The 24,749-nt window shown below is 41.7% G+C and overlaps 1 protein-coding gene across 9 annotated transcripts in view; it reads left to right on the forward strand.

Moving 5' to 3' along the window:
- Positions 1-24,749, forward strand: part of FNDC3A (fibronectin type III domain containing 3A) — a 220,193-nt gene that overhangs the window by 166,272 nt on the left and 29,172 nt on the right. For all 9 annotated transcript variants that reach the window (XM_075591927.1, XM_075591924.1, XM_075591926.1 and 6 more), the window contains 6 exons: positions 4,153-4,291; positions 8,181-8,234; positions 9,804-9,928; positions 10,606-10,780; positions 12,335-12,421; positions 24,420-24,558. In XM_075591927.1, the coding sequence (XP_075448042.1) occupies positions 4,153-4,291; positions 8,181-8,234; positions 9,804-9,928; positions 10,606-10,780; positions 12,335-12,421; positions 24,420-24,558 (719 nt within the window). The remainder of the gene's footprint in view (positions 1-4,152; positions 4,292-8,180; positions 8,235-9,803; positions 9,929-10,605; positions 10,781-12,334; positions 12,422-24,419; positions 24,559-24,749) is intronic.

Below are 24,749 nucleotides of genomic sequence, written 5' to 3' on the forward strand. Positions count from 1 at the left end.
GCAGGATGCCGTCCTTCTCTCCCTCCGCCGCCGGCTACTGTCCTCTGCCGCTGTCGAGCTTCGCTGCAGGATGCCGTCCTTCTCTCCCTCCGCTGCCGGCTGCTGACCTTCGCTATATATCCATACATACATATATACATACAGTATATATAAAAAAATATATATATATGTTCTTCAGTATTTATTGATACCTTTTTTTTATTTGGACCAACAATTTGTGTCATGGGACAAGCTTTCAAGAGTTTTCCTCTTCCTCAGGTCAAGCAATACCATAAATATATACGCACATAAACATGCGCACACAGTGTATATGTTTGCGTGTGCGCATGTTTATGTGTGCGTGTGCGCATGTTTGTGTGCGTGTGCATATGTGTGCGTGTGCGCATGTATATGTGCGTGTACGCATGTATACGTGTGTGCATGTTTGTGTGTGTATATATGTGTGTTTGCGCATGTTTATGTGCGCATGTATACGTGTGTGCATGTTTATGTGTACGTGTGTGCATGTTTATGTGTGCGTGTGCGTGAGCGCATGTATGTGTATGTGTGCGTGTGCGCATGTATACGTGTGTGCATGTATGTGTGCGTGTGCACGTGTATGTGTGCGCGTGCGCATGTATATGCGTGCGTGTGCATATATATCTATATCATACAAACACTCACAAAGGGGGTAAGCGCGGCCCTCCTACCCCAGCCGCCAAAGCTCCCTTACCCCCTCGCCGCTCCCTCCCCCCCCCGCCCGCTCCCTTACCCCCCCGCCTGCTCCCTTTCCCCCCCCCCCCCCGCCCGCTCCCTTACCCCCCCGGCCGCCAACTCCCCAGCCGCTGGGGGGCCAAGCAGCCTCGGATCTGCGCCAGTCCCACTCTCCACCACCTCTCACTCCCGTTGTGTGTGTGTGTGTGTGTGTAGGGACATTTTACTCCTGCCAACAATTTGTGCCTCACTTTCACCCCACCCTACCCCTGCCCTTCACCCCCCCTACTCCTGCCCTTCACCACCCCTGCCCTTCACCCCCCTCTACCCCTGCCCTTCACCCCCCCTACTACCCCTGCTCTTCACCCCCCCTAACCCTGACCTTCACCCACCCCTACCCTTCACCCACCCCTACCCCTGCCCTTCACCCCCCTTACCCCTGCCCTTCACCCCCCCCACGCCTGCCCTTTGACTGACGCACGCACACACCCTGACTGACACACTCACACACCCTGACTGACGCACTCACACACCCTGACTGACGCACGCACACACCCTGACTGACGCACGCACACACCCTGACTGACGCACGCACACACCCTGACTGACGCACGCACACACCCTGAGTGACGCACGCACGCACCCTGACTGACGCACGCACACACACCCTGACTGGCGTACGCACACAAACCCTGACTGGCGCACGCACACAAACCCTGACTGGCGCACGCACACAAACCCTGACAGCCGCACGCACACACCCTGACTGACGCACGCACACACCCTGACTGACGCACGCACACACCCTGACTGACGCACGCACACACACTGACGCACACACACACTGACTGACTGACGCACGCACACACACACACACACACTGACTGATTGACGCACTGACTGACACACACACATACATACTGACGCACGCACACAACCCCTCACAGCCGCATGCACACAACCCCTCACAGCCACACGCACACATACACAGACTGACGCGCGCACACACACACACACACTGACTGCTGCACACACACCCACTGACTGCTGCACACACACACACTGACTGCTGCACACACACACACACACACACACACACACTGACACACACACACACACTGACACAAACAAACACACACACACACTGACTGACACACACACACTTACTGACGCGCGCGCGCGCACACCCCCACACCCACACACTTACTGAATGACTGACTGACTGCCGCACGCACACACTGACTGACTGAGGCACACACACACGCACACACTGACTGTGTGTGTGTGTGCGTCAGTCAGTCTGTGTGTGTGTTTGTGTTTCTGCGTCAGACTCACTGACGCGCGCGCACACACACTGACTGACTGACGCACACACAATGACTGACGCTGTAAAGGAGGGAGGGGGGGAACTGGATTGATGTGAATGGGGGACAAACAGAGAGAGGGGGAGGGGTGAGGAGAGAGAGAGGAGCGGGAACATTACATCCCGGGCAACGCCGGGTCTCTCAGCTAGTATAAAATAAACGTAAAGAGAGGGTGCATACCATTCAATGATGGATACAAAAAAAGGAACAACAGGACAGTCACTCTTATACTCCCAGAAAGTGAATATATATATCATTTACGTGAATCACTATCCGTATTTGAAGTGTGTGTGTATATAAATATATATATATACATACAAATGAGCATACAGTAATATTTCCATTTGCTATTTGCCTTGCTATGGAGGGTTTTTGTCACTTTTTTACTCACATAACTTCACATATACATACATATATAATATATATATATATATATATATATATATATATATATATATATATATATATATATATATATATATATATATATATATATGCGCAGTGGAAGTGTATTGTGTGTATTTACCTACACACTCACTCCACATTTCAGTAACATACATATACATCTAAATAATATTCACATATACACGTTTGCTATAAATGGAATTATTACAATTTTTACATTATATACACGTGCAATGAATGGAATAAACACTGTAATAAGTTTGAAATCGCCTATCCGAGCTGCTATGCATGGCTGATCCCTTTTCTCCAGCTTCCTTGAATGTACTACTGTATGAGGAAGATCATGTGACCAGATGCTAGTGCACGTTTAGAGAGAGGGAGGGCAGTGCTGACAAAGGGGTGTGCCTGGGTTTGTGACAGGCCATGAAGGGGCAGTGCCTAAGCAAATGCTTGTTAAAATAGAATACAAGAAAATTGGTCTTTCAAAGTTGTTTTTTTAAAAACCGAAAATGCTAAAAGTATTTTTTCTTACTACAGAACTGATTTATTAAAAAAAACACACATGCAGGATATAGACTGAACTGCAGCTTTAAGGCTTGCTTTAACATTTCTGACTGCTTGTCAGTGAACGATGTTGTTCTTGTGATGCCCAGAGATTACATTCAGAATGGGGTAAAGTTATACTGTAGTACACTTCAGGGCATGTTCTTATGAGTGGTATATGTGTCCAACAATTCTGACTTGTTTTCTTTCATACTGTACATTTAATGCAGTTAAAGGGAACGTTTTTAATTCTTTGTGATGCAAATGTTATATTCTCCAGCAGAGACCCTTCTACAGACTGTCATAGATCATAATGCCATGACTAATCACGCCTACTCTGATAGATGCTTAATTCCTCGCTACTTGCGTCACTCTCCGCATTCATTGTATCGGAGGCTGCACAAATGGCTCAGTGAGTAAAGGCACTGGCTGAAAACATGGAGCGTGAAGTAGGGGATGCCCGGTTCTAATCCCTGTGCCTCGGGCACCAAACAGATTGTATGTGTAATGGGTATATACTGTATAATGTACATGGATAGGGTCACACTGGAAGTGCCTCCATAAGGATACCTCACATTTCCATAAATATACTTTATACAACTTTTCTGGTTTCCAGAATCCCACTTGACTTTGTTTGAACAATTAAAAGTAGTATTCTGTCTAGTGTTATTCAGGGTATGCAAGTGCTGAGGAAGTAGGTTAATATGCATTACTTGAAAATAGTAAAATGTTTGCATTTAACTCAATGTACTGTGATGTATATACAATACTATGTATACATATTTTCTTATGTGGTATCTGTTGTATCAGCATTAGACTTCTAGTATTTATTTACTTTGTGCAGCAATAGAAAGCAGCAGGATGTTATCCACTTCGAACACCGTATAACTTCTGCTAGGAAAATAAAGCCAAAACAGATCATTTGCATTCTCCAGCAATTCAGCAGTAACCACTGCAGTGATACTCACCAATGCCCGTGTAATGCCCTCCACCAATGCTATTCAGTAATGCCCCTCAACCTCCACAACAGGAAAGAATCTTCTAGTTCTTGATTTGGTTTCCTTGAGTGACATATTTAAGAGTTACCCAAAATAAATAATTACTTTCAACAGTGTTTGTTTGCTTTGTATCTTCTTTATCAATGTAGGATTCAAGCAGAAAGCAACTGTGTTAAGGGAAACCCTTCAGAAGCTGTAAGCTTCTCCACAATAACCTGTGAACCTGAAACGCCAAACCCTCCACGGATAACAAATCGGACCAAAAATTCACTTTCTCTCCAGTGGAAGGTAATTTTCCAAAATAACTTCATATCTACTTGAATTGAAAGACGCTACATCTAAAGTGGGTGCTTGAGTGTTCCTGACTCAGACACCCAATGCCTGATACCTGAAAATCTCTTCAACCTACAGATGCAGCCACCAGTATAAGAACACTTACCTGGGAAATTCTGGGGCAGTCTCACAGTAAATGCCTCAACATTTCTGTGAGATTCTTAATGGCCCATCGGATTATCACAGCGGGGGGTGCCTGCAGTCCCATTCAAACTGAATGGTACTGTAGGGACCCCCACTGTGTTAATCCGATGGGCCATTAAGAATCTCACAGAAATGTTGAGGCATTTACTGTGAGACTGCCCCAGAATTTAAAAGGCAAGTGATCTAATACTCGTGGCTGCATCTGTAGCACTTATTCCTAAATAACAGTGCCCAGATACCAGAGCACACGTGTGTGAAACAGTGGCCTATGATAAAGTCCTTTATGTGGATGTAATGTATTTTATTTTATACGTGCAAATAGAAGGAAAGTTTACTTTTATGCGATAAATGAGAAAATGAGGATGCCACTTTATTGGTCATTATTAAGACATCATCTAGAGTGCTGTATCCATGTGTGGAATCTACGCTTTGTGACAGAGGCGATTCATTTTGACATTGTGTAGATGGCTCAGTGCCACATGCATCGGTGTGGCATTTTAATTATTTCATCCAAATCTCAAAACCTTACCTCCTCTAAAAATGACTGACCTGAACCATGGATTCCCCGCGGCTAACAAAAGGTGTAATGTTTATAGTGACTAGTAAAATGGGTCCTATATTTCTGTGTTTCTATTGGAAGACCCGGTGTGCTCATTTGCATGTGATTTCCCAGAATCCCTGGCTGCAGTGGAAGCACTGTATGCTTGGAGATGAAGGTGAAAAGCAGGGTGGCAGACCTGTCTGAGACACGTGAAATATGCTCATAAGGGATATTTTTATTTGCTATTGGAAGAGAGGAACATGGATTTTAATTGTTGAAAAACTGCTTTGCTACAGCTCTGCTTTTCCTAATTACCTTAGCAGAGCAACTACAAATAATAGTAAATAATGACACTAACATTTTTCCTGGTTACTATTCAATAAGAATCTGAGATGATATAAGGAACACGTGTAGCAGTAGTAAAATACAGCACCAGTTACAGATAGTGCGTCTTTCCTTTCACATCCACTTCCTGGCGTAAAAACCCAATGACGTGAAGCGGCATGTTCAAACAATCTGTTCATGTTGTTTTGTTTTGTATTAATTAAGTGGAAATGCTGCTTTTTTTGGTCTGTGAATCATAACACGGTCTTATCAGTGTTAACAATAGTATATCACATTGTTACATCGTGTTTCCAAGGACTCGCTTATTGTGACCTGGAAGCAAGGGGTCAACTACTGTATGCTTAGCCACCTGCTTAACAAGTGGTGACTAGCTGGCCATGCTACCTGAGAGGAGCAGTTCCATCCAGTTGTGTTTGTTTATATGGATTGGGAGCAGGTTGTCTCCAGGGCTGAACATATTTCAGCCTTGGGGACCACCTGGTTCCCAAGATACTTGGCATTTAAATCTCCCTCATTACATGGGTCAAAAGGAAGTCACACGTCCTCCGTCTCAGCTTGCTATTGGCCCGCGGGATGTGGGGATTTAAATACCAGGTAGTAAATAGCAGCACCTTCCTGGGTTAGTATCTTGGGAATCAGGGGGTCCCTGGAGCTGAAATGAAAGCGGGTCAGCTCTAGAAATCCCTTCTATGTGTAAAAAAAAACAAAAAATGGGGGATGGGGAGTAGGGAGGGTCTAAGCGAGGAATGCTCTTTTAAGTTTCTTTCGCCAGGAAGACACATGTATCTGGACCCCAGGCAAGAGTCACTTTATTTATTAAAGAGCCAATTACACGTGGCATGTAAATTTCGAGCATGGGGCTCGTGTTTTGACTTACATACCACGTTTTCTGCCCAACAGAATTTCACTGCCTCACGTGGCCATCACCTTGGACACCTGAAAGCTATATTGACTGTTAACCAGTTTATTCGAAGTGCTGCAATATTACAATATAGACAGGGAATAGTTCCGTGGGCGCCTATAAAATTTTACCACTATAAAGGATATACGAAAACCAAGCCTGTTGGTTGTGAAGATTGTTGATCCTCACGGTGGGCTTGAAAACAAAGAGAAAGCACAACACATAGCGTAATACTGTTGAAACATTAAACAAACAACATATAAGACAACATATAACAGCTGAATACTGAAATGGTATTTTTAGGACAATAAAATCATTTAATAACCATTAATATTTACTATAATGCACAATTTGCATGGACACATAGATTTAAGCAATTAAAAATCTGAATAGGTGGTTCAACTGCTCCGTAGCACCAATGTTGATGATAGCAATGCCTACTCACCAGATGGAATAGGTTTGCAGGCAGTGGATATTTTAGAGAGTATCCCCTCTCATCTGTGTGCTGCTCTCTGCTTAGCTGGCGTCTCTGTCGGCTCGTGGGTGCAGCTCATCAGCAGGGACTCCTGCAGCTCCAGGAAGCACGTCTGAGCAGATGGAACTCAGCTGCAGCTGATTCAGCACGATGTCAGCCACGGACCACCGTGAGCTAGTCTATCTGCTGCTCACTGCTAGCTGGCGTCTCTATCCGCTCGTGGACGCAACTTGTCAGCAGGTACTCCTGCAGGGTGCCAAGCAGGGCGCTTGAATAATGGAAAACCGCAACAGCTGGTTCAACTCGTCGGCGGCTATAAGAGATGGTTAGCTGGCAGCTCACGTTGATTCACCGATGTACGGGGGTACTACACCAATGTGTGCGGGGATATACCCCTGAGGAAGAGAGCAGATCGCTCTTGAAACGCGTAGGGTGGAGGTTCAAGCCCCGCACACATTGGTGTAGTACCCCCGTACATCGGTGAATCAACGTGAGCTGCCAGCTAACCATCTCTTATAGCCGCCGACGAGTTGAACCAGCTGTTGCGGTTTTCCATTATTCAAGCGCCCTGCTTGGCACCCTGCAGGAGTACCTGCTGACAAGTTGCGTCCACGAGCGGATAGAGACGCCAGCTAGCAGTGAGCAGCAGATAGACTAGCTCACGGTGGTCCGTGGCTGACATCGTGCTGAATCAGCTGCAGCTGAGTTCCATCTGCTCAGACGTGCTTCCTGGAGCTGCAGGAGTCCCTGCTGATGAGCTGCACCCACGAGCCGACAGAGACGCCAGCTAAGCAGAGAGCAGCACACAGATGAGAGGGGATACTCTCTAAAATATCCACTGCCTGCAAACCTATTCCATCTGGTGAGTAGGCATTGCTATCATCAACATTGGTGCTACGGAGCAGTTGAACCACCTATTCAGATTTTTAATTGCTTAAATCTATGTGTCCATGCAAATTGTGCATTATAGTAAATATTAATTGTTATTAAATGATTTTATTGTCCTAAAAATACTATTTCAGTATTCAGCTGTTATATGTTGTCTTATATGTTGTTTGTTTAATGTTTCAACAGTATTACGCTATGTGTTGTGCTTTCTCTTTGTTTTCAAGCCCACCGTGAGGATCAACAATCTTCACAACCAACAGGCTTGGTTTTCGTATATCCTTTATAGTGGTAAAATTTTATAGGCGCCCACGGAACTATTCCCTGTCCATACTGTTTTCCTGACCAGGGGGTCAGGCTTTGTGTCCTAGGCAGCCCCTTATGTATAGTTTTAATTAATATATAAGGTAATAGTTACTACACCACACACATTGCGGTTAGCGCTACCTGTTTTGTTGTTAATATTACAATATAAAAATATTAATAACGCGATTACTGAGTGTTTGCCAGTATGCAGTATTTACAAATGTATATTATCTCATTGTATCTATAGGCGTCATGTGACAACGGTTCCAAAATACACAGCTACCTTCTGGAATGGGATGAAGTAAGTCCTGTTATTTTGCACTGATTTTCATACACAGCAAACTTTTATCTAGGTTTCTGTTCTGGGCTGTACAGTAAATGTAATGCAAACAGTAGGCAGAGTAACGGCACATTATTGTTTTTTTTAGATATAATATAGGATTTGATATTTCTGAGGTGAAATTGTGTTGGGTAACATAATTGTGCACAATGCTTGTTGCGGGTCACCTGACATCCTTTCGTTTCAATCTTCAGAGTGTTTTACTGGGTATTCTACAGAATTGAATTAAATTATGCCAAATGAGTACATTTTGTTATTTTGTGGTAACAAACACAGACATTATTAAGTCCCACAAACTAGCACATTTGGTTATGTTGTGTAATCCACACACATTGCGTACAATGAGCCATACATGCAATAAAATCAGGTAATTTAATGGCAGCAGTGTAGATCCACAGGCAATAAAAACAAGGACTATCACAGGGAAGTTCCTCGCCATGTTCAGGGTGACCGAGACAAAACAAAGGAGAGAATAATGCAGTCATATTACAGTAAATAAATCCACTCCCAGTTAATGGAGAGTTGGAGAAATCGCTCACAGACTTCAAAGCTTCTTCTGAGAAAGGCCAAGTAGCTACTCTTCAGTGTCAAGAATAAGACAAGCATAACACACCGGGCGTTATTCATTCAGCTGTGATAGTGCCGATTGCGGCACTATGACAGAGACATACTTATTGACTTCAGTGGGAGATTCCGGGCAATAGTGCTTTGTTTGGCACTGTTGTAGTTGAATGAATTACCCCTATAGACACACAAATCTTAAGGCGGCAATCCCCTCCCTTTTACCATATACAATAATTATTATTATAATCTGGCAGATGAAAACTTGGCTCTCAATTCTCCTTTATCGAAGTGCAGACACTTGGACTTTTCCAAACATTCGCCAGCTTATCTTCCATTTTAAATGATGCCCATATATTGAGAGCTATATTATTCATGTTATCCTTTTTTTTCCATGATACTCTAAAAAAGACTAAAATATGACTTCTCCCAGATTACATTGTTAGCATTAACATCTTCCAGTGTGCAAATGTTGATAGAACTCTTTACCAAAGTAAAAACGTGGTTAGCAAACCATCCTGGTAGTAAATTGTATTTACTGACAATTCTTGTGACTACAGTTGGATGCTTTCAGTAACTTTCTAAGTTTATTATGCATTTGTGTCTGGTGTGTTATTTTTGTTGTATTAGTGGTGTGGAAGTTATTACTGCACTATCCATTGTGCACCTAACAAGTACTAAGGTCAATGATACTAAGCACATATTGCTTGGCTATGCCCACTACAATATACAGTACTAAGCAGAGGAAATCACATGTACGCTGTAGCTTCGAAGGCCATTATTGTTAGTTGCAGAAATAAAGCAATGACAAGAATTGAGGTTGATAATCCCAAAAGTATTCTGTTTAAATTGCTGCTTTTAAGATGGAAGACATCATTAAAATACATTTTTGTAGGAAATATTTATACAATAAAACGTTATAAAAAATGACAAATTTCATATTAGTAACTTTTTCATAAATATCTCTAGGGAAAAGGAAACCAAGAGTTTTGCCAATGTTACTATGGATTACAGAAGCAGTTTAGGGTGACAAAACTGTCATCAGCAATCGGATATACCTTCAGACTTGCAGCAAAAAATGATATGGGTATGAGGTAAGTGACATTTTTTGTTATACAAAAGATCATGTTATGTCACATATTGGATCAGAATTTAGGATATGAGAAGCTTTGGCATTAGATCACACATTAGATCTAGAATACAGTATTCTAGTGTAACCTGGTACATGATGGCAGAGATGAAATGCCAAAAAGAGGAGGCTGAATTATAGGGTTTTCCCCCCCAAAATGTTTACTTTACAAAAGGCTGTGATTCTGCTTTCCCTGTGATGGAGAATCCAACTGAATTTGTTTAAAATAGACTCCATCGTGGGTGACAATGACATCGCAGCATATTGAATAAAGGCCTGGGTCCGAAGAGCTGTACATTGTCGGAATATATTCTGTTCTTCTTAATCAAAACTGTTTATTGTGAACAAAATGTTGGCACACCTCAGAGACTGACTTGTTCAGCTCAAAGTCACAGTCAAGATGCAATCATACAGCTGCTGATTTTTGCTCGGTGCACAGACCTTCGCAGCGACTGTGCAGAGTAGCTGGACGGCATACCGGTCTTTAAAAAAATAATGCTCTTTATTGTAGGTGTCAATGTTTCAGTGCTTTATAAACTGAAGGTTTTTTTTGTTTGTTATTTTTTTAAAGACGTGTGCCGTCCTGCTGCTTCGTTCCTCTGTCTTGTTCAGCTAACACATTTCTGTCTGTCTTCTCCTCAGTGGTTTTAGTGAAGAAGTCCTGTTTTACACCTCAGGCAGTGCTCCAACAGTGCCAGCGAATCCAACACTTCTTAAAGCTGGAATTAGTTGGTTATCAGTGCAGTGGACTAAACCCTCAGGAACACCGTCCGATGAAGGAATTTCTTATATTTTGGAAATGGAAGACGAAACCTCGGTATGTGCAGTGAACAAAAATTGTTATGCTGCACTCTACTCTCTGTAACTTTTGCTATCCAAGTATATTTCTGTTTCTTTTATGTGAAGCTGCAGTCCTGCTTAGCTTACATATTACATATTACAATGTTGTACACAACAATGTCATGCGCTTCTTTAAACAGATTTATTCATCCTTAAGAAAAACATATATTTTTATGTATTGTGAAAATGACAAGTGTCAACAGCCCATGCCTGGATGGAGGATAAAACAGACAATTCTGCTCAACGTTGGGGAAATTGCCCGAGAAACCTGTTTACAAATTAATTTGAAAGAGAAAAAGTTTGCTTTTTATGTAAATCCCAGCATTATAGACCCTGATTTAAGTACTGAAACACATCTTTAAATTGATTGATTTTGGTCCTAGGGTTGATGGTACATTTTACATGTGCATTGTGATTTACTTAAGTGTTTAACTTTCTAGTATCCGTATCAGTCCTGGAGAGGTTCACTCTAGGTTATATTTAGTAATGGAACATTATAGTTTTTCAAAGATGTCGTGTTGGAGCTTTCCAGTCCTCACAGATCTTTTCTTAAGATGTCCTCCAGTCATTTCAGAAGAAGACTTGTGGGGATTCAAACGTTCATAAACAATTACATGTATAGAGAGCGGTCATATCTGTGTGTTAGAAGGTATCATAAGCAGCAAAGAACTACATTTGGAATTTAGTAGTAAAATACAAGTTGTAGGTATATCTTTATTTATCTAGTGCCCACAGCTGTATTTAGCGCTTTACAAGAGATTCAAGACACTACTGGGAATTATAGTACAATAAGTATAATCAATTAGATCAGACAATAGAAAAGGAAATCCCTGCCCTAGACAGCTTACAATCTAAGTGTAAAAACGGCTTCCCCTTCCCCGGGGAATCGAACCCCAGACTCCCATGCGACTTGCCACTATACTAATGAGGAATTGCTTGTATTTGTAAAGGCACTGTACTGTCGTAATATTGTATTATTTGTTTCCTATTGGCTTCTAGTGTGCCTCTAATTTATTGTTTGTTATTAGCCTCCTTGCCAATAAAGTGTTAGAGGCTAATTGTGGACATTTGACATTTGAGATCTCAAAGGCCACTCTATCCAAGTTGTTTATTTGCGCACAAAATCTGCCTGAAGACGCAACCTCTGTGTTCCTGAAAGCTCACCCTCTTTTTAACCCTGAGTTAGTCATTAACGGTATCACTTCTACCCTACAGTTGTTTGTCAATTCTAAGGCTAACACTGTACTATCCTCTATTTGTGTCCAATGTTCTGACGGTCATGTCCATAGTGGTAATATTGTATTGTAAATAAGTGTCAAGACTTGTGTCGCTATCATAGTATGTCATATATACTGCTATTTATATAACACCACCAATATATGCAGCACTTTATCATCGAGACATTACAAGGAATTATAATATAAAAAGTGCAATAAACATACTGTTGGACAATAGTCTTGGAAATTCCTGCGCCACGTAGATTACAATGCAAGTGCTACATTTGAAGGTCACCATGTTATTCTGTTTTTAGGGGTACGGTTTCAAGGCAATATACAATGGAGATGACCTTACATGCACAGTGAGGAATCTGAGACGAAGTACAAAATATAAGTTTAGGGTAAGTTTATCTTTTTATATATATATATATATATATATATATATTATATATATATAATATATATTTGTTTGTTTTTTATGTATTTGTGTCATGTATATAAATTGGAAGCAGTAATTGTAAAACTAAATGTCAGGTACATTGCACAGCTGTATGTAGTAACTATACAGATGTAGCCAATATTGTTTCAACCAGTGGTGCGCTCCTGCGGGTGAAATAGAATGATAGCCCCGACCCCTTTAGAGCGCGGCTGATTTAAAACATTTAAATGCCATACCCACCCCCTCTCCAGGGGGATCCCACGTGGTCAATTCCTGTGGTCACACAGGAATTGTTCATCACTGGAGGATTTTGAGATCAAATCACGTGGTCTTATTTATCGTTTTCTGAGCAGAGGCTATGATCGGATGGATCTAACAGAGGCCTATCATGTGGCATTACATACCGACAGGCAGGATTTGATTTCTATGGACATCACTAAATTGGGTTCTAGATCCGAGAGGGCTACAGCCACACAAAGGAATCCCAATGTTTCTAATTTAGATCCACCCTACTTCATAACAAATTATAGTGAACAGGCAACAGCCATAACATCTATCATTAGGAAACCTTGGGGTACTTTGTCTTTGGACCCATTGATCCGGAACATGATTAGTGCAGACTCTAAAATTGTGTTTATAAAAAGCACAAACTTTAGGCAATCTGCTTTCTCCTAGCATGTTGCGCACAGGGAAATCCAGACAATATAATATATATATATAATACTCTCACAATTGAAAGGATCTTACAAATGTGGACGTTGTAAAATATGTCCATATTTGCAAAAACCGCAAACCTTTCATAATAAAGACAAGACAAAGGTGTTCAAAATCAATTCATTTATTTCCTGTCAAACCAATCGTGATATATCTTTTGATCTGCGGAAGCCATATGTGTATATATATATTAGGGGCTCACCACCAGACTGTTGAAAATCCGTACCATGGAACACCTGAGGTTGATCGCCAAAAAATACATAAATCATCCTGTTGCAAAACATTTCACCTCATGCCCTGTGAGCTCTCTGAGTACATTTCAATGCATATCTCTGGAACATACTCCTCCACCCGTACGTGGAGGTGACAGAGTTAAGACATTACACCAGAGAGAGGCACATTGGATATTTACGCTTAATACATTACATCCACATGGCCCTAACACGGAATGAGATTTGAAATGTTTTCTTTATACAGTCTGCCTATGGGTACCGTAATCAATATATTCAGAATATATGGATAGGTTTATGCATTTTTGCATGATCCAGATGAATTACTACAATTTTTGTGCTCTCTTATTATCTCCATTTACTATTGTCCATAGATGGTGTAAATTATGTAAGTTATTCTATTTCTATGGAATTGCACCTGCCTATGAAGCACAATTTGGAATCCACAAGTGGATTGCCAGTCACTATCCACAGGTACCAACATACCTCCTTAAAATATTATGGAAATATTTCATTCCTGGGAAGATTCCATCTAGTAAAGATGACCATCTTCCCCAAAATTCTTCATGTCTTACAAATGTTGCCAATATTAATGAAAGACAAAGATGTTAAAAAATTAAAGCGTTCCAAATCTTCATATGGAGAAACAAGAATCCCAGAATAAGTATGGTGAAGTTGCAACAACATAAATGGAATGGGGGGATCAACCTCCCCAGACTCAAATTATACAATACAGCAGCGCTCCTAAGATACAAAGGGGATTGGATCAACCACACACACCAATTTACAAATAGGGCAATAGAACAACAGATGAGTCCGGATATAAATCTAAAATATCTACTACACATGGCACCTAAAGTTATCCCAGTAATTATAAAAGACAACCCATTGCTCTTCAGCACCTACAGGGCATGGTACAGGGCTCATTAAACATTCACTGGGATACATTTTTAAACCTATCGTTCACAAAAAACAATCAATTCCAGGAAGGGAAAGCAAATTACCCATGTATATATGGACTGGGAGAGAAGAGGTATCCTTGGGATAAGACAGCTGCTACATACACTAGACCACTCCATACTCATATTTCAAGAATTAAAAGAAAAATATGGGTTATCTAACTCAAATTTTTTGCATATCTGCAAGCCAGACATTACACAAGGGAGTTAATCGATAATTTAACATTAGTGGAGAGGGACAATCCATTGGAGAGTGTCCTACAGGCAACACACCCGGGAAAATCTCTATCAAATATCCAAACCTGTCTTCGGAAAACACAAATATACGACTGCAACACAGCAGGAATAGGAGCGTGGGTGGCAGATAGCACAGACGAAAATATGGAAGATGTCATGCGGCAATTTGAGAGATCACTTAAACTTCTGCCCTCATCTTCAAACCAAGAGATGCACTACAATATCTTACACAGGACATACACCACCCCCACATTTAGACATGGGGCTAAACTAGCTCCAAATAGCAACTGTACCAAGTGTGCAGCACCGGAGGCGGATATGCTGTCTATGGAGTTGTCCTGTGATCCAAACGTTTTGGACACAGGTGGCAGATTTGAGCAAAAACTCACTACACACAAAGCTCCGTCTGACCAAAGAATACGCGATCTTCAACTACATAGCGCTAACAAATGGAGTTGACGGGGAGGCGACAGAGACAAAGGTTTTCAATAGATTTAGACAGATTATGGCAATGGCTGCCAAGAAACAATCCTCCAGCAATGGATACACCACACTCCTCCCTCAATAGATCTGTGGAAAGGAAAATTATTTAATTTATTCCATTTCGATAGGGTGGAAGCAACAACTGACAGAGAGAGGAAAGCAAACACCTTCTTTAAAACTTGGGAAAGATTCATTGACACACTATCCCAAGAAATTAAACAGCGGGTGCAGGAAAACTTCCAGCACACAACTTGGTTCGCTTCACGGATGCTCAGAAGAGATCCACCAGTTAGAATATAATAACGATTGCTGGAAAACAGAGAAACAGAAATACACATATTGTAGAACATGTGCCTATGCAGGAAGTCCCTAAACAACTATAGCACCCGAAGGGCAAGAGAAGTAATAGAGTTTATGCAAAGGCAGACTAGTAACTATGACTCAGAGAGTGGAGAACCATATAGGAAAAGGGAACAATAACAAAACAATACAAACACATAAATACTAGGTACTGGGGGGGGGGAGATTAGAGAGAGTCGACGGTAGCGTGGCAGTGGTAACGCGGTCGCAGGAGTTCCTGTTAATTACTAATTAGTCATTCAACTCGCCTTTTATTTGTTGTACAGGTTCTAGGAAGGGAATTGTATTGCTTATAAAGAAATGTTAAATTGAAACAATGCTTTGACCAAAGTTTATTAGTTTAGCTTTATATATAATAAAAAGATGAGTCATACAAACCTGTAAATGGATAATAACCTGTTATGACAAAAGAGGAAATATTGACCATTTATGATCTTTACAAATGATGACAAATATATGCAATGCAAGGCTTTCAATCAAAATACTAACCAAAAAAACTCACCTGTAGACATAGGGGCCTATGCAGAGAGCAGCGAATTTTCGAAATTCGCCATTTTTTGGAGAAAATCGCGCAGAAAACAGCAGAAAATGGCGAGTTCCGAAAAAACGCGCCAATTTTTCTTTTCTATTTGTAAAACTCGCCTCGCGGCTGGCGAGAACCTCAATCTCGCCAGTTTTAAAAATATCCTAATTCAGAGAGCCGCGAACGGCATCTAGCGGCTGTTCGCGCCAATAAAATGGCGCGATTGTCTCCTTTTTGCCTCGCCAGAAAAAATTGGCAAGAAGCTGCCGCTCGCGGCCATTGCAATGGGAAAAAAAAGGCGCGAATTTGTTTTTACACGTTTCTGAAGCGCGCATCTCGCCAATTTAAACTCGCCACACGCATCCATGTTAAACATAGCAGAATTCGCACTTTTCTGCATATGGAGAATAAAACTCTCCAAAAAAGGTACTTTTTACTAAATTCGCCATTTTTAAAATTCGCTGCTCTCTGCATAGGCCCCATAATGTATATGGAGATAAATCAGCAGTTATTTGCATTACTGTCTTATTAGCATTTTTAAATGATGCAATCTATCGATTAAAACCCTTTTATAGGTGTTTATATTGATATAAAATGGTTAGTGTCCAAGTGCATTCAGTTGGTCCTACAGTTTATATTTACTTCATAATATTGAGAATATATGTATATTGTCTTTTCACCTGGATTTGGCTCTATACCAGCATTTCCCAATTAAATTTAGTCAGGGAACCCTTTTATATTTTGTACAACAGAATGGAACCCCTTAAATATTTTTTTTAGCGTAGCTGCAGCACATTGGGGGGGGAAAATGCGCTGCAGGCGAAACATTTTCTTGGTTCAAGATCAAATACCTTAATAATAAACCAAACTATACCATGCCTGCTTTTTGATAACTCACTTATGCATAGATCCCCAAAGAAAGCCAATGCAAATACAAACCTAAATAAAATGTATTCAAGCCTAGAATTGAATATCAATGGAACACCTAATAACTACCCCAGTATCTTGTGTAATGAATCCTGCCTAAAATTACCCCTCTTGACGTGCAACAAAAAACATCCCTATAACACAGATCACCAATATCCTGGTTACCCACTGGGTAGGCAAATTAACTACTACCACGGAATCCTCCACTTTTCTTGAGAATAGATGCCCGGTGCGGCTTGCCACCCACCCCCCAACCAGGCACTAGGTAACTAGGGTGGAACCTGCACCTGTGGCTGCTAACCTTCTCCATGAAAGAGACTGCAAAATCTCCTTCTTGGTTATAATCCCTGTTCACCCCAGATAAAGCATTAATAGTCCTCAACTTGCCAATAGGCTCAGTATTGGGGTCACAGCAGTTCTTGTCTCAAAGCAGGGACTGCTGAAATGCTTACCAAAATGAGGGAGGGTACCTCAGGCTCTTCCGGCCGTCACTATGACAACAGTGCGCTGCTGATGGATTCAGAGAAACCCAGAGGTGACTCCTGGCGACATCTCCTGCATCTGTGTGTACTGAAGAAGCTCCTGTGTGCCGTGTGGTGCACCTGAATCCGGTGCTTGCAGCCCTCCTCCTTTTAGCTGGTCAAGACCCACCACAATCTGTATTGGCTCGTATTATTGCATGTGATATTTGGGGGCTAGGAGAAAACTTAGCAGTGGTCTGAGAACCCTCGGAGGTACAGACCGGGATCGTGCTCTGACTTCGGCGAATGCCTTTTGTTACCCACTGCAGCACTGTCTCCGCCTGCCATCACTAGCAAGCATTTGCATATCCAATCAGTTCCATCATGCAAGGTCTGCGGTCTAATAGCAGCTAGTAGCCCGTCCAAAACCCACTGTCCAGATTCCTCTTCTCCTCGGGACCCCAAAGTCAAAGCCATGCTAGGGTTCTCTTGTTAAGCTCTGAGGAGTGAAATGACTGTGGACTTTTTTACAAAGCAGATGAAACAGGTTTATACAAGTGTGTGTACAGCGCGTGTAACCACGTTGCGATTACATTTACTGACACTGAGGACGGTTTCCCACTATGCGAAATACGAACACGGAGCATAACCAATCACAGCCGTTTTGCGTCATTTCCTAGTATTTAGGTACGTAGGTGCGGTACAGTCGATGTAATGTTCTGGATTACAAAGGCAATTTAGTACACAAGCTGTGCAGTAAAAGCGACCTGACCCAAATATTGTCTCGTCTGCCAGAATTTTTTTGCGAAACACTTAATTTTACCGCACGGAACCCCAGGGTTCCGCGGAAACCCATTTGGGAAACGCTGTTCTATATAATGATGTTTATGTGCAGAGACTTATAATGTCTTGGTTAATTGAATTTAGATATTTTTTTATTCGGTTGAGCCTGCTTGGATACTATCGAAAGTGTCCTTAGGATTGTAAACTCAGTGGATACATATATTGGGTCTTTGTGACGCCAAATTTATGCACATAGCTAAATATACTGTTATTATTGAGATTTCATTTAGATTGTGTTTTTTCAATCTTCACTTTTTTGATGAATAGATTATATATTTGATCAATTCCATTACAGTTCTTAAACAAATGCGTGCATATTTGGCACTATCAAATATCAATGTCTAGATCTCTATATGAGATCTATTGATCTAGTAACCTTTTGACTTTTATCTCGTGAGTCTATCCGAGTATTCAATCCAATAGGGATTTACCTGTAGGACAATGATAGGTTGCATCCACTTTGACCATTTTTTAATTACAGATTGCACTCGCCTACAATCTGGCGGTCTTTTATGTATTTAAATGTCGGTTCGCTCCTTGCGCCCTACTCCTTGATAAAGCGCCATTCAGGTGTGAAATGCGTGGGAGGTGTTGCATGGAGATTGCGTCTCCTGTTTGTATGAATAAAGCCTTCTATTTTTTACATACCTTGATTCTGCCGTCCGGTTGCTGCTCCGGATATTCTTCCCGTGTTTTCTATTTAAAACAATGGCCACCTGCTCTTCCTGCTGCGTTGTCTGTGTCCCACTTCAGTGTGCCAGTGGTTAGCAATAACTTCAGCTACATCTGTATATAGCAACATAATGCTTGGGGTTAAAAAAAAGGCACACCAAATTCCATACAGTTGCACCTTTTCTTGAACTCTAACTGGGTAAGATACTCATCTTATATTTAGATTGGTATTGATCAAGAAGAATGCAAATACAAAGCCAGTGTAGCGTCAGTAATGTTTCTGGTGTTCTTTCTGATTGCAGTAAATGGCGGTTCTGTTGTACCATGAGTCGGTGCTCTACCTAGGTTTTAACTTATTCACAATACAGCTTCTAAAAAGAAAATAAAGATATCCAGTCTTTTCTTAGGCATGTCTACTGAATCTGCCATCAGTCCCCAAATGTATTAAATGCCACATTCTCACTTCTCTACTACAGTATACAGAAACCTTTCCTATACTGTAAGAGAACTCTCTCCTGATACCAAGTACAACCATGCAACAATTGTACAGTCCTTGGGATGAAAAGTTCCTTGGAAAGTTCTTTGTATTTATCCAGGACAGTTTGTGATGCATTGTGGAGCATATTATGATTATTTACAAGTGGCTAAATAAACAGTTAGGGGAGGAAATGGACAAGAAGAGGAAGGCGTTTAGATTCTTTAAGTCAGAAGGGACAGAGACATCGTATCAGAATTATAAGGAATGTAACAAAAATTGCAAAAGGGCAATTAAATTAGCAAAAATGGATAATGAAAAAAGGATTGCAATAGAAAGTAAGGTCAACCCTAAAAAGTTCTTTAAGTACTTTAATAACAAAAAAATGAGAAACGAAAATATAGGACCCTTTCAGTGTGAGATGGGTAGGCAGATTATTGGAGATAAGGAAAAAGCTGAGGTATTAAACAAATTCTTTGCCTCTGTGTTTACCATGGAAGAATCAAGTTCAATGGGGGCGCCACAGGAGGAAGCCACAACCTCCATATTAATGAATAATTGGTTAACTGAGGAAGAAGTTCATAAGCGACTTGAAAAAATTAAAGTAAATAAGGCACCTGGCCCCGATGGCATACATCCAAGAGTTCTCAAGGAGTTAGACTCAGTAATAGCAAAACCATTATATTTAATATTCAAGGACTCCATTTCCACAGGCTCAGTACAACAAGATTGGCGTAAAGCAGATGTGGTGCCTATATTTAAAAAGGGAGCTAGATCACACCCGGGGAATTACAGACCTGTAAGCCTGACTTCAATAGTAGGGAAACTACTTGAAGGTTTAATACGGGATAATATTCAGGAATACCTGATGGAAAACAAAATTATTAGTAATAGTCAGCATGGATTTATGAAGGATAAATCATGCCAAACTAACCTTATTTGTTTCTTTGAGGAGGTAGTAGGAATTTAGACCAGGGTAATGCAGTTGATGTGGTCTACTTAGATTTTGCAAAGGCTTTTGATACGGTTTCACACAAGAGGTTGGTGTACAAAATAAAGAAAATTGGACTCGGTAATAATATATGCACCTGGATTGAAAACTGGTTAAAGGACAGACAACAGAGGGTTGTCATAAATGGAACTTTTTCAGGTTGGGCTAAAGTCGTGAGTGGAGTACCTCAAGGATCGGTACTGGGACCCCTGCTTTTTAATTTGTTTATTAATGACCTTGAGGTTGGGATCGAGAGCAAAGTCTCCGTCTTTGCTGATGATACTAAATTGTGTAAGGTAATAGAATCAGAGCAGGCTGTCATTTCTCTTCAGAAGGACTTGGAGAGACTGGAAACGTGGGCAGGTAAATGGCAGATGAGGTTTAATACAGATAAATGTAAGGTTATGCATTTGGGATACAAGAATAAAAAGGCGACTTACAAATTAAATGGAGATATATTGGGGGAATCCTTGATGGAGAAGGATTTAGGAGTGCTTGTAGACAGCAGGCTTAGCAATAGTGCCCAATGTCATGCAGTAGCTGCAAAGGCAAACAAGATCTTATCTTGCATTAAACGGGCAATGGATGGAAGGGAAGTAAACATAATTATGCCCCTTTACAAAGCATTAGTAAGACCACACCTTGAATATGGAGTACAATTTTGGGCACCAATCCTAAGAAAAGACATAATGGAACTAGAGAGAGTGCAGAGAAGAGCCACCAAATTAATAAAGGGGATGGACATTCTAACTTATGAGGAGAGGCTAGCTAAATTAGATTTATTTACATTAGAAAAGAGGCGTCTGAGAGGGGGTATGATAACTATATACAAATATATTCAGGGACAATACAAGGAGCTTTCAAAAGAACTACCGTAAATTCCGGACTATAAGCCGCAACTTTTTCCCCACGCTTTGAACCTCGTGGCTTAAACAATGACGTGGCTAATATATGGATTTTTTTTCCGCTTTCAAATTTTTTTTTTCAAAAAAACACATTCTGTGACGTGCTCAGTTTTTTGGCGGCATGAAGCTTTCATTAGACCAGGCCTGCACAACACGCGGCCCGCAGGCCGCATGCGGCCCGCCTGTACTCACTGTGCGGCCCGCGGTGGCTTTCTGCTCTCCCCCTCCCTCCTGAGTCCTCTCCCGCGCCCCCCGTGAGCTCGCTGTCACCATCCCCTGCGAGCCCGTTGTCACCATCCCCCGCGAGCCCGTTGTCACCATCCGCCGCGAGCCCGCTCTCCCCCTCGCAGAGTAGCAGCGCACTCTAGCATTGAGGCACTTCCTGCCTGCTGCTTGCTAGAGCGTGCGTGCACTCCTGCTTGGACGGCAGAGGTATTTACTGGTTAATGTGAGGTGCTGGGGGGTTAATGTGAGGTGCAGGGGGAGAGTGATGGGAGGTGCAGGGGGACAGTGATGGGAGGTGCAGGGGGACAGTGATGGGAGGTGCAGGGGGGGTTGATGTGAGGTGCTGGGGGCTTGATGTGAGGTGCAGGTGGTTAATGTGAGGTGCAGGGGGAGAGTGATGGGAGGTGCAGGGGGAGAGTGATGGGAGGTGCTGGGGGCTTGATGTGAGGTGCAGGGGGAGTTGATGTGAGGTGCAGGGGGTGTTGATGTGAGGTGCTGGGGGCTTGATGTGAGGTGCAGGGGGTGTTGTTGTGAGGTGCAGGGGGAGTTGATGGGAGGTGCAGGGGGAGTTGATGTGAGGTGCAGGGGGAGTTGATGTGAGGTGCAGGGGGAGAGTGATGGGAGGTGCAGGGGGTGTTGATGTGAGGTGCAGGGGGAGTTGATGTGAGGTGCAGGGGGAGAGTGATGGGAGGTGCAGGGGGGGTTGATGTGAGGTGCAGGGGGCTTGATGTGAGGTACAGGGTGTGTTGATGTGAGGTGCAGGGGGAGTAGGCACCTGCGGCTTATAGACGTGTGCGGCTTATTTATGGTCAAAATAATATATTTTTTTTAATTCAGTGGGTGCGGCTTATATTCAGGTGCGCTCAATAGTCCGGAAATTACGGTATTCATCCCACGGGCAGTACAAAGGACTCGTGCCATCCCTTAAGGTTGGAGGAAAGGAAATTTCACCAGCAACAAAGGAAAGGGTTCTTTACAGGAAGGGCAGTTAAAATGTGGAATTCATTACCCATGGAGACTGTGATGGCAGATACAATAGATTTGTTCAAAAAAAGGTTGGACATCTTTTTAGATGGGAAAGATATACAGGGATATACCAAATAAGTATACATGGGAAGGATGTTGATCCAGGGATTAATCCGATTGCCAATTCTTTGAGTCAGGAAGGAATTAATTTTTCCCCTTAATGGGGTTTTTTGTTTGCCTTCCTCTGGATCAATAAGTAAGTATAGATATAGGATAAAGTATCTATTGTCTAAATTTAGCATAGGTTGAACTTGATGGACGTACGTCTTTTTTCAACCTCATCAACTATGTAACTATATGTAACTATGTAACTATGTTTTAATATTCCTTGAATGTCAATCTCGAAATAAAAATACAGTATTATTCAACAGTGTCCATTTGATCCGCCTTTATTGATTGAGAACTAAAGTCTATCTACATCACCTTATCCTTCTGTCTATCCTAAAATATAAACTTGCTGTTATATTCGTGTGGACTTGCACATTACATCAAGTTCTCCTGGTCTGTAATAATGCTGTTTGCTGTGCTGCAATAGTAGGTTGTGTGGGCTAAAGAAAGCCCATCAAAGATAAAATACCTTGGAGTATACTGTATCTGCATGTACACCACAGGCCCTTAAACCTGCGTCACCTGTCACCTGTCACACAGGGGCCTTAATCTGCAGATAAGGACTCGTATAAAAAAATGGATATAAAGTGTTCTTTCTTGTACTCGGAAAACTAGCCCCATTCAAAATTATTGCGTTCAAATTTTCCCGAGCTAGGGGAACACGATTTCACAGCATGTAGAGGAAGGTGGTACGGTGGTGCGGTAGAGGAAGGTGGTACGTCCGGCCAACCCAAAGATCCCCTCGCCCTCCTCCCCCCTCACCCCCACCCCCTGTCCTCCTTCAGGTTTTTAATGGATTGTACTCCTTCCCTCCTCTCTCCGCTCACCAAATGTGCCTGGGCAATGCTCGAGTCCCAGGCCCTGGCAAACCTAGTAAGGCCGGAGTGCCTGTGGACATTTCGATTTATGATTTGGTTTTCTTGGTGCTCTATTTGACACTTTTGTGGTTTTCTTCGATTTTTTTGATAAACAAATTCATTAAAATGTTTTACGTGCAGAAAATGTCTGCATTTTTAGTACAAACTGATCATTACATGTTTTAGTGCATTAGGATAACTTAATGTGCTGTATGGGGAGAGAACACGGTTTTAAGTGAAAAAGGCATTAAAACTTTCACAAGGAATCAAATTTAAGGCAAAAACAAAACCACATTTTGGATTTTTTTGCACATCTTTAATCACAAACAACATATAATAGGTATATTATAGGTATATTATATAGGAAAGCACTGAATTCTTGAAAATTTTCTCTGCCACTTTAACAGTTGATTAAAAATTTAGGATGTTTCAACACGAAGCCTGACTATGAAAAGCTCAATATTACACGCATAATTATTAGGAGCTAGCTTGCGGCTCGTTCCTCAGTGTGGGAAAAATAAAGCAATTATTACACAATTACAGTGATCAGGGCAGTGTTATAAATCCGGTTTAACCTAGTCACTGCCAAGGTGAACAATGATCCTGTTAGTTCAAGTATTTTTTACTTAATGTTTGGTACAGTATCTATCCCAATACCCTCTGCTGAGTGTTCCTTGAATCCAGTATAATTATATATATAAAACTATTAGCAAAATGAGACGGAAACCATTTTTGGAGAGGTAAATTTAATGCTTTGTTATGCAAAGCATCAGATCGTTGCTTGAAATTAGTTTTATAGTTCACAGTACACTGATTGTACACTGGCACATATTTGCCAGACGGTTAAATGTTATAAGAACGTAATTGTGCATATTTATTCATATAAAATGCAACAGCACCATGTCACTGACTTCTCAGCAAATATGTTATATTTGTTTATTTAATTCAATTATTATTTGTTCAGGTTATTGCATATAACTCAGAAGGCAAAAGCAGTCCAAGTGAGGTAGTGGAGTTTGTGACCTGTCCTGACAAACCAGGTGCCCCCTCAAAGCCTTCTGTCAAAGGGAAGGTGCATGCACAGAACTTCAGAATAGTGTGGGGTAAGTGATCTTTTCGTGCAGTATGTTTTAATACCACAGTGACTTAGATTTCTCTGGCATAGGAAATACTGGTCTCCTAGAACTTGCAGTGGCTAGGGTGAAAGAGTGATAGCTTAATTTGCCCACAGACAAAGCAGTTGACATTGAGTCTGGAAACCGTCATCTCCAACTTCATTTACTGACTTCACTAA

The sequence above is a fragment of the Ascaphus truei genome, chromosome 3, assembly GCF_040206685.1.
Source record: "Ascaphus truei isolate aAscTru1 chromosome 3, aAscTru1.hap1, whole genome shotgun sequence".
Lineage (NCBI taxonomy): Eukaryota > Metazoa > Chordata > Amphibia > Anura > Ascaphidae > Ascaphus > Ascaphus truei.